The sequence below is a fragment of the Hemicordylus capensis genome, chromosome 3, assembly GCF_027244095.1.
Source record: "Hemicordylus capensis ecotype Gifberg chromosome 3, rHemCap1.1.pri, whole genome shotgun sequence".
NCBI lineage: Eukaryota > Metazoa > Chordata > Lepidosauria > Squamata > Cordylidae > Hemicordylus > Hemicordylus capensis.
Genome location: NC_069659.1, coordinates 19203355 through 19218047, shown reverse-complemented (window position 1 = coordinate 19218047; position 14693 = coordinate 19203355). Strand labels below are relative to the sequence as shown.

Below are 14693 nucleotides of genomic sequence, written 5' to 3'. Positions count from 1 at the left end.
ACCGGAGCAAGAGAAAGGTGGAGTTCCACCTGAGGGATCAGGTGTTCAGGTAGACCCAGCTCAAGCTCCTTGAGCATGCACCTACCCTTTTGCTCTGGTGGAAGAAAGCTGCTATCTTGCCCAAACCGGCCCACAAGAGAAGCCATGGTAGCAGCAGGATGGCACCCAGCAACTGCAGTGCGGATGTCTTGCCTGGCCCAGCCCGAGAAAGGCCAAGGTTCAGAGTATGTGCCACACAACAAATGGACACAAACGGAACCTGATCAGCTGCCTCTGTTATGTTTGCAGCATTGTCAGTGACCATGAACCTGCGGCGAAGGCTTGGCTGTCTGGACAGCAAACCCTCCCTAGCGATCCATGGCCACTGACAGCTCGTCTGCCGTGTGGTCCGTGTCCAGCACCTGCACGTGCAGCACAGACCACCTGAGCTTTGCTGCATGGGAAGGGCTGGCCACGGCTCCAGCAGCCGATTTCCCAAAAACTTCAAATGAATTGGCTCAAAATAAGTGGAGCTATCCCATCCTAAATTTGGAAGCAGCCAGTTTATTTCTAAACCAACGTGATGCAATTTCCAAGTCCACCCCCAAGCCAGCTGGGGAAGAGGGAGAGGCGCTCTGAAAAAGTACCGGTGTGTGGATGAGTGAGAGGTGAGTGGCAGGGATGACGTTGGGAGCTGGTGGGAATGGGTGGCCTAAAAAACACCAGGCACTGGAAGGGAGTCAGCAGGCAAGTGGGTGGGTAAGAATAAGAATTTGTGGGATCAGTAATGGGTGGGTGGCAGTTAGTGGGATGGGTGGGAAGGAGGTAAACCTCTTCTCATAAGAACATAAGAACAACCCTGCTGGATCAGACACAAGGCCTATCTAGTCCAGCATCCTGTTTCACACAGTGCTCCACCAGATGCTTCTGAGAAGCCCATAGCAAGAGGTGAGGCCATGCCCTCTCTACTGCTGTCGCTCCCCTGCAATATCTCCTGTTCGAGTTAGAATCTAAGCCAGAGAAGAATTCAAGGGTTGGGATGCTCAGCTTGTATTATGAGCCCTCAAGACACATATTTATGAGCCAGCAAAGTAAGACTCTCTGCAATAGGGTGACAGCTGATGTCCTGCCATGAGGCTCAAAAACAATAATGTTTAGATGATCCACACACCTTTCTTCAAACAGAGAACAATGATGATCTGATCATGCATCATTTTTATTATGTGCATTTATTTTCCTTCTCTTGTTGGGGAAAAAGAAGAAGAAATCAAAACCATGATGCTCTTTTGAAACCATCCCTTAATTGTCTTTCCATGACTCTGTTCCTCATTTATGCAGGCCCTTAATTTAAAAAATAAAGGCGTGGAGTGTAGCAACCAGCACTGGTAGTGCACATGCACCATCAGGCACGACTGTAGCCATCTTCATGCTCTGCAACATCTCTAATACAGTCTAAGAAAAGCTCATTCATGGAATTCTGCTCCATGTGTAGATTGCCACTAAGAAAGCGAAGAAATGTCACCTGATTGCTGGAACAGTACATAATAGTCATATAATGAACACAACATACTGTACAATCAGATGCAGCAAAGAGACCTGCTCATGAACTTTGCTAAGGCCCTGAGAAATACCTCCAAATTCCACAGTGATTTCTAGACCCGCCACTTCATACTATAGACTCACTTTTACATAAATTCATTCACTTATCTGGCATAACAGAACAGAATTGGACAGAGAGCTAGTGTGCCCTTGATTTGCTCCTTGTCTCAGGGCAGAGTTTAATGCGAAGGCAGCTCTTAATGAAATTTCTTAAAAATGCAAAGTAATGCTTTTTAATTTGCTCACTTAATCTAATGTCACAGCTGCCCCATTAATGCCAGCAGCTATTAGAAACTCAAACAACCAGCTTGTTGAATTGCAGTTTTATCGTACATAGGGAACATAGGAAGCTGCCTTATACTGAGTCAGACCATCGGTCTATCCAGCTCAGTCTCATCTACACAGACTGGCAGTGGCTTCTCCACAGTGCAGGCAGGAATCTCTCTCAACCCTATCTTGAAGATGCCAGGGAGGGGACTTGGAACCTTCTGCATAGAAGCATGCAGGTTCTCTTCCCAGAGGGGCCCCATCTCCCAAGGGGAATATCTTACCATGCTCACATGTAATCTCCCACCCAAATGCAAATCAGGGCAAACCAGTCCACTGTGCTTAGCAAAGGGGGCAATTCATTCTTGCTACCACAAGACCAGCTCTCCTTGTATGGCTGTATCACTCCCCCACTGCCCTCCCTTCCCTGATTTTGATAATGTTCTATAATAGCAGTGAGGGGGCGGTTTAAATCTTTAAAAACCATCAGACTCTTAATCATCTCTGGAAAATGACTACAATTAATGCCTTTTGCATTTTTTAAAAAAACTCAATTCAAGCAAGAAGTTCAAACATTCCACTAGTTTCCATACTACACTTATTTCTGCAGTAATTAATGCTGTACGTGAATTGCCATGTTGCTATTCAGAAAGGGAAATATTCCATTACACCAAAAATCAAGGACAATGCGCACAAAGATCATCTTTACAACACCCATCTGACAGCCAATTTTGTATTCTTAATTTTGCTTGTCCGTGTTTTTGATGAGGTCAAGGGGGCACCAGCAGTCTACTGCAGTGACCTGCATAATTTACAGTTATCACCACATAATATACTGGCAGTAATGGTGTCACAGATAGGCCACCATTTGCTTTTCAGTGAGAGCAGAGCAACTGCAGAATAAAGCATGTTATTTTGCCAACTCCACTGAGATAGATATAACTGAGCACTTGTCTGGTTTTCACTGCAGTGGTCATGCACGCTGATAGATAGGCAGGCCGGCTGGCCAGCAGGTAGGTAGGTAGGTAGGTAGGTAGATGCATAAATGTTAACATCCAACATCTCAGTTTTAATGCACGATCCCAGCAAGGGAGATGTACATAAAGAAATGGCTTCCAAACATGGCTCCTTTTGCCGGGCCAGGAAGGATGCCCAAAGATAAGTTAAACATGCACACACCGTATTTAATCGCATAGGATGACTTTGGATTCAAGAGGAACCTTTCTAAAAATAGAGGTTAAATGTAGGTTATGCCTGCATTTTCCTGAAAGGAAGAGAACTCTGAATAGAAGTTGAGCCCCTTCCCCTTCCCCCTTCCTGACCCCGATTCAAAGAACAAGGGGGAAAACTAGATCTTAATTCAGGTCAATACAGTATGCCTTGTGAAGATCTTTCACACAAAAAAGTTGTATGATGAAGCTCCAATTTGAGATGGTGGTGCACACTTCTATCACATTGCAAAGGCAGGCAAGAAGGCATATTTCATACCATTGTATCAGGCTAAGCATGTTGTGGCATGAGACTATATGGGACCAAGGCCTAAGTGCTTCGAAAACGCTGGCTGGCATCCAGAGAAGTGCTTGGGCATTGTACTTATTTGCTCTGCAGCAACACTTTGCAAAGAAAACAAACTTACCAGTTTCCTCGTCGATGTTAAATCTTCCAAGCCCACTGCCATCTCGGATAGAATACTGGATTTCACCATCCCTGCCGGCATCATCGTCCCTAGCAATCACTTGCAAAACGCTAGTTCCGATGCGCGAGTTTTCCTTTACAGATCCAATGACTGCAAAGTCGGAAAAATAAGGGGTGTAGAGATTTTCATTCACATCCACAACTTCCACTTCCACAAAGGAAACGGAGGACAGAGAAACTGGACGCCCTTTATCCTTTGCTCGCACAGTTAAGTTGTAGAACTGCTGCTTCTCATAGTCAAGTTCTTTGCTGAGTCGGATAGCACCACTGGCTTTGTCGATTTCAAATCTCCCATTGTAATCATTCACCAAAGAGTAGCGAACTTGCCCTCCAAGCCCAAGATCTGGGTCTTGAGTTTCAAGCCAAGCAATGACAGTCCCAACAGGCAGATCTTCCAGGACTTTGACACTATAGCTGGGGGGTATGAAAGCTGGAGAGCAATCATTCACATCATCCAGAAAAACCTTCAGAGGAACCACAGAGAATTGCTGGTGCCCACTCTCTGCTCTGTCTCTTGCTTCTATTTTTAATGTATAATTTGCTTTGGATTCTCTGTCCAAATGGTCACCCACGTATATTACTCCTGTAGAGCCATTGATCGTGAACTGCTGTGTGTCTGTCAAAATGGAGTAAGTCACCTCCCCATTTGGCCCTAGATCTCTGTCTCTTGCCTCTACCTGGATAATCTCCACGCCAATACTTGTACTTTCCAAAATATTAACCGAATAACTTTCCTGCAAAAACACAGGCCTGTTATCGTTTGCGTCTTCGACAGTTATAGTAAATAGTCTCCATGTGGCTTTCTGGGGGCTGCCTAAGTCATAAATGGTAACGTTAAGGAGATACAGCTCTGTCTTCTCACGGTCCATAGGCAACAGGACCTTAAGCAGCCCCGTTTCCATTTCAAGATTAAAGCAGCTATCTGTGTTGCCATCTGATATGGTATAAACCACCTTCCCATTAAAGCCAGAATCAGCATCATAGGCCTTGATTCTAAATATGGTAGCACCGACAGGAAGGTCCTCCCTGACTGATACATCAGTAGGAAATGATTTATCAAAGTGTGGGGCCTGCCTATTCACAGAATAAAAATCCAGGAACCCATCTTCCGAATTTAGTTTCACATTGGCTTTTGCCTTTTTGAGCAATTTCTCCGCCAGCCTCTGGGCAACCCTAGTCTCTCTACAGCTAAACGTCTTGGAAGATACTTTTCCATGAACCACTGAAATGTTGACAAACATGGAGTCCGCAAAATTCTCCCCATCGGTTGCCGTTATCCTAAGTCCAAAATTATTGTTTTTGACACCAGCACTAACTAGAGACTTTTTGAGTTGTAGAACCCCCGAGTCTGGATTCAGGTAGAAAAAGCCCAGGTCATTACCAGACATGATTTTGTATTTCACAAGCTCCAACTCATCTATGTCGATAGCAGACACAGCTGTGATGTGCCCACCAACGGGGAAGTCAGACGAAATCACCCCCTGGCAGGCCACCTTTTCAAAAAGCGGCTTGTTGTCATTCACGTTGCCTATGTATATTGTGACGTTAACCTCGCTTTCGTGACGGTAAGGCGAGCCCCAGTCTGAAGCCCTAACAATAAACCTGTAGCTCTCTGGGGAGGATTCAAAATCCAGTTCTTCAGATGTACTAATCACCCCAGTAAACTGGTTGATAGAAAAGGGGAGAGAATTTAGACTAGCAATGCTGTAGGTAATATAGCCATTTTCTCCCCGGTCCTTATCATATGCAGAAACAGCCAAAATGCTAGTCTCCACGGGGACACTTTCGTTAACATAGGCGCTGTATGAAAGCTGTGCAAATTCTGGAATGTGATCGTTGGCATCCTCTAGCCTAACAGTAACCCTTGCTTTTAAGTCCTCTGCTTTGTTTATTACTTCTAAATCGTAAAATTCCTTGTCAACAATTTTTAAAGGGTGTGCTGTGGTAATTAGACCAGTCCTGGGATTAATCTTAAAATACTCAGCATCCTCACTAGGAGATAATTTATATTCTTCCCCCTGAGGTTCTGGCGTTAGCTTAACTATAGCAACAACCACTCCAGGAGGAGAGAATTCACTGATGGCCACATCATATACTTCCTTTTCAAACTTTGCTGGGTTGCTTTCTCTCTTGGGGCTGGCAATGTGGACCAGCTTGACAGCTGAAAACTTCTGAGGGGAACCCTTGTCTTTTGCTTGGAGAGTAAGATTGAAACCATAGCGGAAACTGTCCCAGTCAATGGGCTTTTTCTCTTTTATTTTGTATTCATTCATCCATCTACCCTCCTTAGCCAAAACGAAGTGTTGCAACGGATCTCCAGCAACAATCAAAACAGATTCAATCTCACCATTGGCACCTTCATCAAGATCATCAATATTAACAATAGCATATGTAGGCTCCTTGTCCAGAGGGAAGGGGATATGGGTGACTACACTGATTGTTGGGGCATGTTCATTTATACGTTCAATATGTATATAAAGTTTGGCAGTGCTGCTAACTCCATTATTACCATAAAGTTTCATCCCACGATCTACAGCCAGAACTTCAAGGTCGTACCGATTTTTCTCATCATAGTTTAACCGACCGCTTAAAGAGATCACCCCGCTAGTTGGATGGACAGAGAAGAGGTCAACTTTATTTTTAAAGTAGTAATAGAATTCACCATTGGAACCTATGTCAGCATCCGTTGCAGTAACCTGTGCGATACTAGTCCTTAAAGGAGTACTTTCTGCTATTGTTACTGAATAGGTTGTAGGCGAAAATAAAGGCCGTAAATCATTCATGTCTAAAACCTGTATGTTTACTTTTGTCCATGCTTCCAAGTCTTCTCCTCGAACAGTGCCCTTGATTATCAATAAATAGTTGTCCTGGATCTCTCGATTTAATATGGCAGAATTCCCACCTTTAGTTCTTATCCTAAGAAAACAAAAATCAGCTATTACAACTTCCTCTGCTTTGAAAAAACCTTCATCATCACCGGATACTATCCTGTATTTGATATCCCAGGAGAGGTCTGCCATAGTAATGCCCATTCTACTTTGGCTATTGAGATAGGTCCTGGCTGCAGAGTTCTCGTACACTGTAGCATTGTACATGGAATGTGTGAAGTGAAATCCAAGTGGGATTGTCCCTTGAAGGCCATGGCAAACTTGGGACAAAAGCTGAACAAGCAGGAAGACAAGGCCAGACGCAGGGGCCAAAGGACCTGACCAATGGCCCATATTTATCTCCATCACATCATTCTTCCATCCTTAAAGGGGGAAAAAAAGAATGACAGTTAATTAGTAGAAATCACAAAAAAATTACACAATGCAGTTATTTAACTATGTACAACATATTAAAATATCAAAAGACTGTGGGTTTAAGATGAGAGTGAGGGTGCTCACAATTTTCATTTGTACTATAAAAAGTATGAAAATTGCAACTTAAGGTGGTCAACTTAAATTCAGCATCATATAAGCGGTCAAGAAACTGTGCAGCCTTGTATTTTATGCTGGTGTTACAAAGTAGGCTTAGACTCCATGCATCCACAGTGACTTGGTCATTCAGCAAGACACTGGACTGGAGAGGAATGCATCCAGCAATTCAACAGCTGCAATTCAACAGCTGCAACTTCCCCAAGCACTTCTAAGAGATGTGCCTAATGAATTTCTGCCTGATTTCTAAAGGATATAGTATTTCCACAAAATTCTTATAAAAATGTCCAGTCAGAAATTCAACACATGCAGTAACTTCTCTCTTCACTCCTTCAGAGAGCCATTGTACCTCCTCCATTCAGGCTTATGGAAGTGAAAGGGCTTTCTTGGCCCTCAGCCTGAATGGAAGAGAGAGAAAAGACTGCCAGGTTGCATCTCTTCTCTTCCTGAGTTCTTGCCTTGTGTTTGATTGCATTTCCTTGACTGCCAACGTGAAACAAAACATTGGGGACTGTAGCCTGGTTGCTTCAGCACATACTGGCACGTTCCCTCCTCCAAAATGACCAACGTTCAGACACATTTGAAGTGCTTGAAAAAGTTTCTCAACCTCCTCCCCTCTAACACTAATTTCACCTAGTTCTTCTTGGGGTAGCTGACTCCTTCGTTCTCTGTTGCCCAGTATTGCCTTCTATCCCTCCAGCTTCAGTCAGAGACATCACTTTGGTTTACTTTTTTCTTGAACATATTCAAAAGGTATTAGGGATGGGTGTTGTCAAAACGATTTAGATCACATCGGTTCTGATGCATCAGGGAATGCCCTCATCAAATAAATTCAACCGTGCAGCATGCCTTCGATCAATTTGATGGATCAGAGATGAGGAGCTTACTTGGAGGTAGTATGGTGGGCTCTCCTTCTCTTTTTAAACTTAGAAACGCTGCTGCTCCCATAGACATAAGATGCCCTCACCAAATCAATTCTATACTATCAAACAGATGAATTGGGATGGAGGTCCTACATGGGGAGAGTGTGGTAAGCTCTACTTTCTCTTTCAACTTAGAAATGCTGGTGTCAGAGTTTAACAACTCCACTTTATTCCCAGCAGCCTCCAAATAATACCGTGGGAAAGAAAGCAGCTTATTTGGGGTGCTGCTGTATCTTGGTCACTTCTCAACAGATCTGCAACAGATTTGGGTAGGCAGTGGCAGTTGTTAGTTGTTCCATGCCAAACGTCAAGGACATTGGGCAGATGGTCTGGATTTGATGACCAATAAAGCGTTCAAGGCCTACAACAATGGAATGCAGTTTTTACCCTTCACCTTAACTATATAACAATTTCCAGCATTTTGTCCCATTCTCTAAACATTTCATCACACACTATCAAAGACCGTGCAGTGGTCTTGGTACACCTATCAGCAATGTGTCTCTGTTATATGCTTTCTAAAAAATGGGGGGGGGGAGTCTTTGCAGGTCCAGGGATCAGCCAGGCAGAAAAACAGGTTTACTAAGTCCCGATCAGGTCTTCATACATGGCTAGTAGGCTGCATTCAGCTTGGTGGGCCACAAATTGTTCAGGCCTGCCCTAGGGTGTGATCATGCAGGCTGGCTATAAATGGGCCTTAATTTGCATCTCCGTTTGAGAGGGGTGAGCCACTGAGATCAGCAGGGGCACAGGTCAGGTTTTACCCTCAAGTGTGTATATGAGAGTAATCTCATATGCATGAATGGCTGTCATTCTCTCCTATGTGGAGAAGTAAAGTGCTGAATTTAAGGGTAATATAGTATTGATATTATATGTAGCCCCGGACACTGGTTGGAGTGACCTCCACCAAAAGGGTCCCAGGGGTGAAAATACAATACATCTGTATGTAGAAAGTACATACTGCACTCCCAGAAATCCCCAAAATATGTGAGCCTTCCCTCCACATCCACTCTCTTCGTGGTAATGATAGGCATTGCTAGTAAATTCTATTTATTTACTTACTTACTTACTTACTTACTTATTTGATTGATTGGATTGATTGATTTCTATACCGCCCATCCAAAAATGGCTCAGGGCAGCTTACACAGAGAAAGAAAGAAAGAAAGAAAGAAAGAAAGAAAGAAAGAAAGAAAGAAAGAAAGAAAGAAAGAAAGAAAGAAATATAATCTGGCTTTTGCAAAGGATGATATTCCAAGTTCTTTGTCTGTATAAATTCTCCCTTTTAAGAAGCCTCAGTTTGCTTGGTCCGGTTTGCTTGCTTTTTCTTTTTAAATTAGTTATTCTGGCATATAAAGAAGGTGATCCAAGATTCTCCCAAGACTGTGTGTTACTTTTATTTTATTTTAAAAAGGGATATTGGGCCAAGATGCTGAAGGATCTGGACAGGATATTTGTTGAAAAGCACCTTGCTGCCTAGCAGTTCCTGGTGATATTCTGAAGCTTGGCTATTTATTACCTTGTTACAAATAACTTTCACTAATGGATTTCAGTTATGAAAACACCCATTATTACAGAACATGAACACATATACCTAAAGAATAGAGCAGCAGTAATCTTAGAATGACTTGGAAACACCAAAGTGCCTTATTATAGAAGAGCAAGAGGGAGAAGGTGCCCGTGAGACCACTGACATCCAGTGGGAAATTTCTACAAGCAGAGCACAATTTTTATGGCATGAATTCAGGCCAGACCCATCCTTTCAAATAAGACTGTAATTCTATAGCATACTCTCCTGCTGTTTTTAAGCACTAGTGGAAATCGATTTATTGCAATGATGTTATAACACTCCCACAAAGTACCTCCACTCCGACCCCAGAGTCTATATTCAACTGCTGAGCACATTAATCAATAATACCTGATCAACTCTCCTGTGTGTTTTATCAAGACATGCAGCTTTTCAAGATGTTTTCTTTCATCTGCTATTCCTTTCCCCCACCTTGTATTGATCCCTGACGGCTTGAGGAACTAAAAATTTCGCTGGTTTCCAAACTCCTCTTCTGGGGTCACCAGGGACAGTGACAACTAGTCATATGGTGCCAGGCAGGCTGGACCGGTCCCAGAATCAATGCTACTGTTACAGAAACTCATACAACTCTTGATGTGAAAGCGTAAATGGTGCCTCACATGGCAAACCATTGGTGTTATTGACTCCACATGTGGCACGCCTGGATTTCTTTCATGCCAAAATAAAACATCCCACAAAAGAGGGAATGCATTGGTGTGGTTAAAATCCACCTGAAATGCACGGGAAACCACTCATACAAGCAGTTTGCCATATAGATATCTGGAAGGACATACAGTTGTGCAGTCAACAGCTGCTTGCATGGTCTGGATGCATCTAAGAATAATAGAAAAGGAATGGGTGAGTTTTGCTTTTGCTGTTTCTCTTGCTGCAGTCAAGAAAAGAACCTTTTCCCAGGTCAGATTGGCTAGTGACCCTGGAGGTGGCCAGATGTAACTAGTTTTGCCTTGTACCACGTGGAAGCATTCTTGGGTCATCTTTACCTTTGCCGAATCCTAACCCCATGCTCCCTAGTCCCCATGCTCTCCCCCCAAAAAATTAAGGAAAGGAATTCCAGACTATGATTTTAAGCCCGGCTAAAATTATCCTGTTTTTTCTGAAACTCTTCTTCCCATCTTACTACCTTCCCCTGATTGGATTCAAGCTCTGCCTGCTCAATCTTGGAACGTCCAACCATGTTAACACTGCACCACATGCCACGGATCAGCCAATGATTCCATTGTTTCTTCCTGTTTCAACATGTAACCATGCTTTTGGCTGTACTCTTTATTGCTGCCTTTGTACTTAGGCACTTGGATGCCACAGCCTATAAATCAAATCCTGCAAGCAATTATGACTACCCAGCCTCAGGGTTGGAGCACAGGTTAAATGTGCATGCACTGGGATGCCACTGAAACTTGCCTACCTGTGGTGACTCATCTCTCCCCAATATCACATTTCTCCAATATCACACATGCATTGGGGGCGATCATACTGTGCATCTCCACAACCTCCTCTTTAACTACCAAGAACATATGGAGGCTGTTCACACAATGGGAAACTGGTTGTGTCCTACCCATGTTTGGGAATTGTGCGTGCTCCCAATTTGGGGGTGTGGGGTGGGAGCAATCTAGGCAGGAGGAAGGAGAAGTGATTGTGTGGGAGACACAAGGAAAAACTGTCCCATTCAGCTCCTGTCTCCCATATAATCATTTCTCCCTCCTCCTACCTAGTTTCTTGCTCCCGCACAACCAAAAAATGGGAGCCCACACAGCTCCCAAACCTGGGTAGGACACTTGTTCTACCCAGTTTCTGGTTATGCGAACAGCCTCACTGGCAATCAAACTATGTGGTAATTTCTTGTGGTGATTGCGGTGAGCAGGAGATCTTCTGCTTTAGGAAAGCCATTTTCCTAGGAAAGCGTCTCTGTGACAAATGTAATTTGAACTCCAGCCCTTAATCACAACCGGAGTGTTGGATCCTAGTCGCCTATTCTTGATCAATAAGAGAGCTGGAAGGAAACATGGAGGTCTTCTATCCCAACTCCCTGCTCAGTGCAGCAAATTGCTACAGCACTGTATGAACAGTTGGGACACCTGGACACTAGCCATACTGGGGGCAGGTGGTACATCTAGGTCCATTCCAGTGACAAGGTAAGGACGAGAGTAAAGCAGCAGCTGCCAGAACCAAAGCACTATCTACCAGCAAGCAGCTGCTATGCCAGCTACAGGACACCATTCAGTACCTGTTTCTATTGCCCTGGAGATGTGGCCATTGGCCTGTTGCTGCTTGTGGGATGCAGAAGCTCGTACAAAAGAGTCCCCTCCAGAGTGGTACAGCTGTGCAAAGCATCAACATTTCTATAAGGAGGGGCGATAAAAAGCCAAGGGGGAGATGTAAGGCAGCGAGCAGAGTCAACCTAGTCACTCCTCTTATTCTATTCTATTCTATTCTATTTTATCACATTTATATACCACCCAAACTTTCGTCTCTGGGAGGTTAACATAAAACAGTTAAAATACATATAAAAAGTTAAAACAATTCAACAATTTAAAATCAATCACAAAATTAAAACCTACGAATTTTAAAAGGCTGAGAAAGCTTGGTTAAAAAGATGGGGTTTCAAATATTTGTTAAAAAATTGCCAGAGATAGGGAGGATCGTATCTTAGTAGGGAACGCATTCCACAATCTCGGGGCAGCAGCCGAGAAGGCCCGTCTCTCTGTAGCCATCCGACAAGTTGGCGGTAACTGGAGATGGACCTCCTCAGATGACCTCAATGGGCGGTGGGGCTCATAGTGAAGAAGACACTCACTCTCTTGAAGCTTATGGCTTGAGAGAAGAGGGGAGCACAAGTGATGCAAAACCCACCCCTCTTTCCCAAGCCTGAGGTCTCAGGGGAAACCCTAAGGGGGGAGAAAAGGTGGACACCTCCACGAAACCTATGCCTTCATGTGTCTTGAAAACAAGGCTCAGACTGGAAATGGGTTGCTCCTTTCTTAGTATAGCTGAGTTCTTCACTGGGTAGCTCTTCAGTTGGGATTCCTCGATGGCACAAGAACCATTTACATTCTTTGCACGGTTCCTTTTTTGTTGGATATTTATTTTAAAGAGCCATGGCATGTTTAGCAGACAGGAAACGTAATGTGATAAGAGGCAACCAATTACAAGGGATCTGAGAGCGAATGAACAAAAATCACTTCATAAACATTTCTGATTAAAAAAACAAAACAAAACAAAACCCCACAGCTCAACTAAATATTATGGTTTCAAGTGGAAGATTAGGAGGGCGATTACTGGTGTGCGGTTTTGAAACATCCAAGCAGGAAACTACTTGGACTTGCGCTGTGTTTCATTTAAAGAAAGAAATTAGCTCTCTTTTGAACACCAGTATCAATTAAAAGTGGAAGTCATGCTGCAATTTTGCACAGTCCTGACAAGGTGACATTGGCTAGTACCCACTGACAACATATACTAGTCTCGGAGGCTGTTCACTTAGGTTTGCCTGCCCATGTGATCCAAGGGGCTGATCCCTGAGCTGCCCGCCCCGCAAGCCTGTTTTTACCCCAGGTGTGGGGTCATGTGTGCATGAAGCCTGAGCACACACAGAGCTGGGCACCTAGAGCACCTGACTCATGCGGGAATCCCCCAATGCTCCCACTGCTCACGTGGGGCATTTTGGGATTCCTGGACGCCAGGACTCATTTCCCCAGCCACCAGGGATCTGTGCTGCTCGATCATGTGGGCACACCAAAGAGAAGATCGTCAATATTCTGGGGAGAAGGAAGGTTCATCCCTGCTTTCCCTACTGACCCACCCTTCTCATGGTTGTGTGTACAACCTTTCTGAGTGTTGAGGAAGCTCTGATCTCATTCAGTTTGTTAATGCAAATCTCCCAAGTCCAAGACAAATATTTCATTACTATATTGATACAATGTAGTCCAGGTTGAGTATCCCTTATCCAAACTGCTTGGGACCAGAAGTGTTCTGGATTTCGGACTTTTCCAGATTTTGGAATATTTGCATACTGTAATGAGATATCTTAGGCATGGGATCACGAAAAGTTACTGTACACTGTTTTTTGGGGTTTTTTTAAGGTTTTATTTAAAGTATAAAAACAAGTAAGCAATGAATTTACGATAACTATAGGTAGCTGTAAATGTAATGAAAACTAATTGCGAGAAAATTTTCAATGCAATAATGTTGCTGGTCATGTTAGACTCAAACATGGCATTTTAGGTGGAGATGAAATTCAGATTTCATGTGAAAATAATGTTTTGTCAGTGCTGCAGGCGCACACCATGGTAGTTTACGGATTTTGGAGCATTCCAGATTTCGAATGTCCGGATTAGGGTTACTCAGCCTGTAGTATCTTCTTGTCCTGGTATATCAGCTGCATGTAACTTTACCAATGGTGACAAGAAATGTAGACAGGCAAAACAAGGGAAAGACATTCAGGACCAGCTTGAGCTCACATTAGAAGAGACAAATAAAAGACAATTTTAAACTTCACCCAAGGCAAACATATCGGGTTGAATTAAAAAAAAAAAACCCTTCCAGATGCAGGTGTCTTCTGCTCATGGAAAAGCTGGACAATTATACCTTCCTCTACAGCACGGGTAGGCAACCTTGGGTGTCCAGGTGTTGTTTTGGCTGGGGATGATGGGAGTTGTAGTTGATGGGAGTTGTAGATCCACTGGGGACCCAAGGTTGCCTACCCCTGCTCTAAAATACTGTGCGAGTAAAGTGAAACGAAATCCTAATCTATTATTCTGCTTGCACAATCTCTTGCACAAGAAGCAGCATGAGAACCACCAGAGAATTTATTTGCTTTATTACAGCAGCGTAGTGAACATTTACTAAGCATGTGCGGAAAAGTGTTAGCAGCTATTTTTCTTCAGCTTACGGTCCCTTGGATCCAACACACTGAAGTGAGGAATATTCAAAGCCCACCCCTGCTGAGAAATTCTGCAAATGTTATTTTAACACTTTTGGCTCCCCTGAAACTCTTTAAAATGTTTCTCCTGGGGAGGAACCATTACACTAACTACAGGTTTTACAAAGACTGCCCAAGAATAGCATTTTTTATTAATGAAATCCAGCTAATTTCCTTTTACATGTATTATGCATATAGTATTACTCTCATAGACTTATGAATGCACAAAGTTCTTTACATTTATCGTTTTGTTTCACCAGTTATTGTGCATGCAGGAGTGAGAGAGTGGAAATGCACCGCTGGTTGGTGCCTCCGGGTCC

The 14693-nt window shown here is 43.5% G+C and overlaps 1 protein-coding gene across 14 annotated transcripts in view; it reads right to left on the bottom strand.

The window, feature by feature from the left end:
• Positions 1-14693, bottom strand: part of FAT3 (FAT atypical cadherin 3) — a 683843-nt gene that overhangs the window by 505224 nt on the left and 163926 nt on the right. For 8 of the 14 annotated variants that reach the window (XR_008319026.1, XM_053306925.1, XM_053306923.1 and 5 more), the window contains exon 2: positions 3482-6790. Coding sequence is in view for 13 of the 14 variants with exons in the window: in XM_053306925.1 (XP_053162900.1) it covers positions 3482-6773 (3292 nt within the window). In the remaining variant the exon portion in view is untranslated. Of the gene's footprint in view, positions 1-3481; positions 6791-8954; positions 8976-9791; positions 10116-10234; positions 10275-11682; positions 11798-14693 lie in introns of those variants that run through there. The other 6 variants (XM_053306913.1, XM_053306918.1, XM_053306916.1 and 3 more) reach the window with 4 other exon arrangements.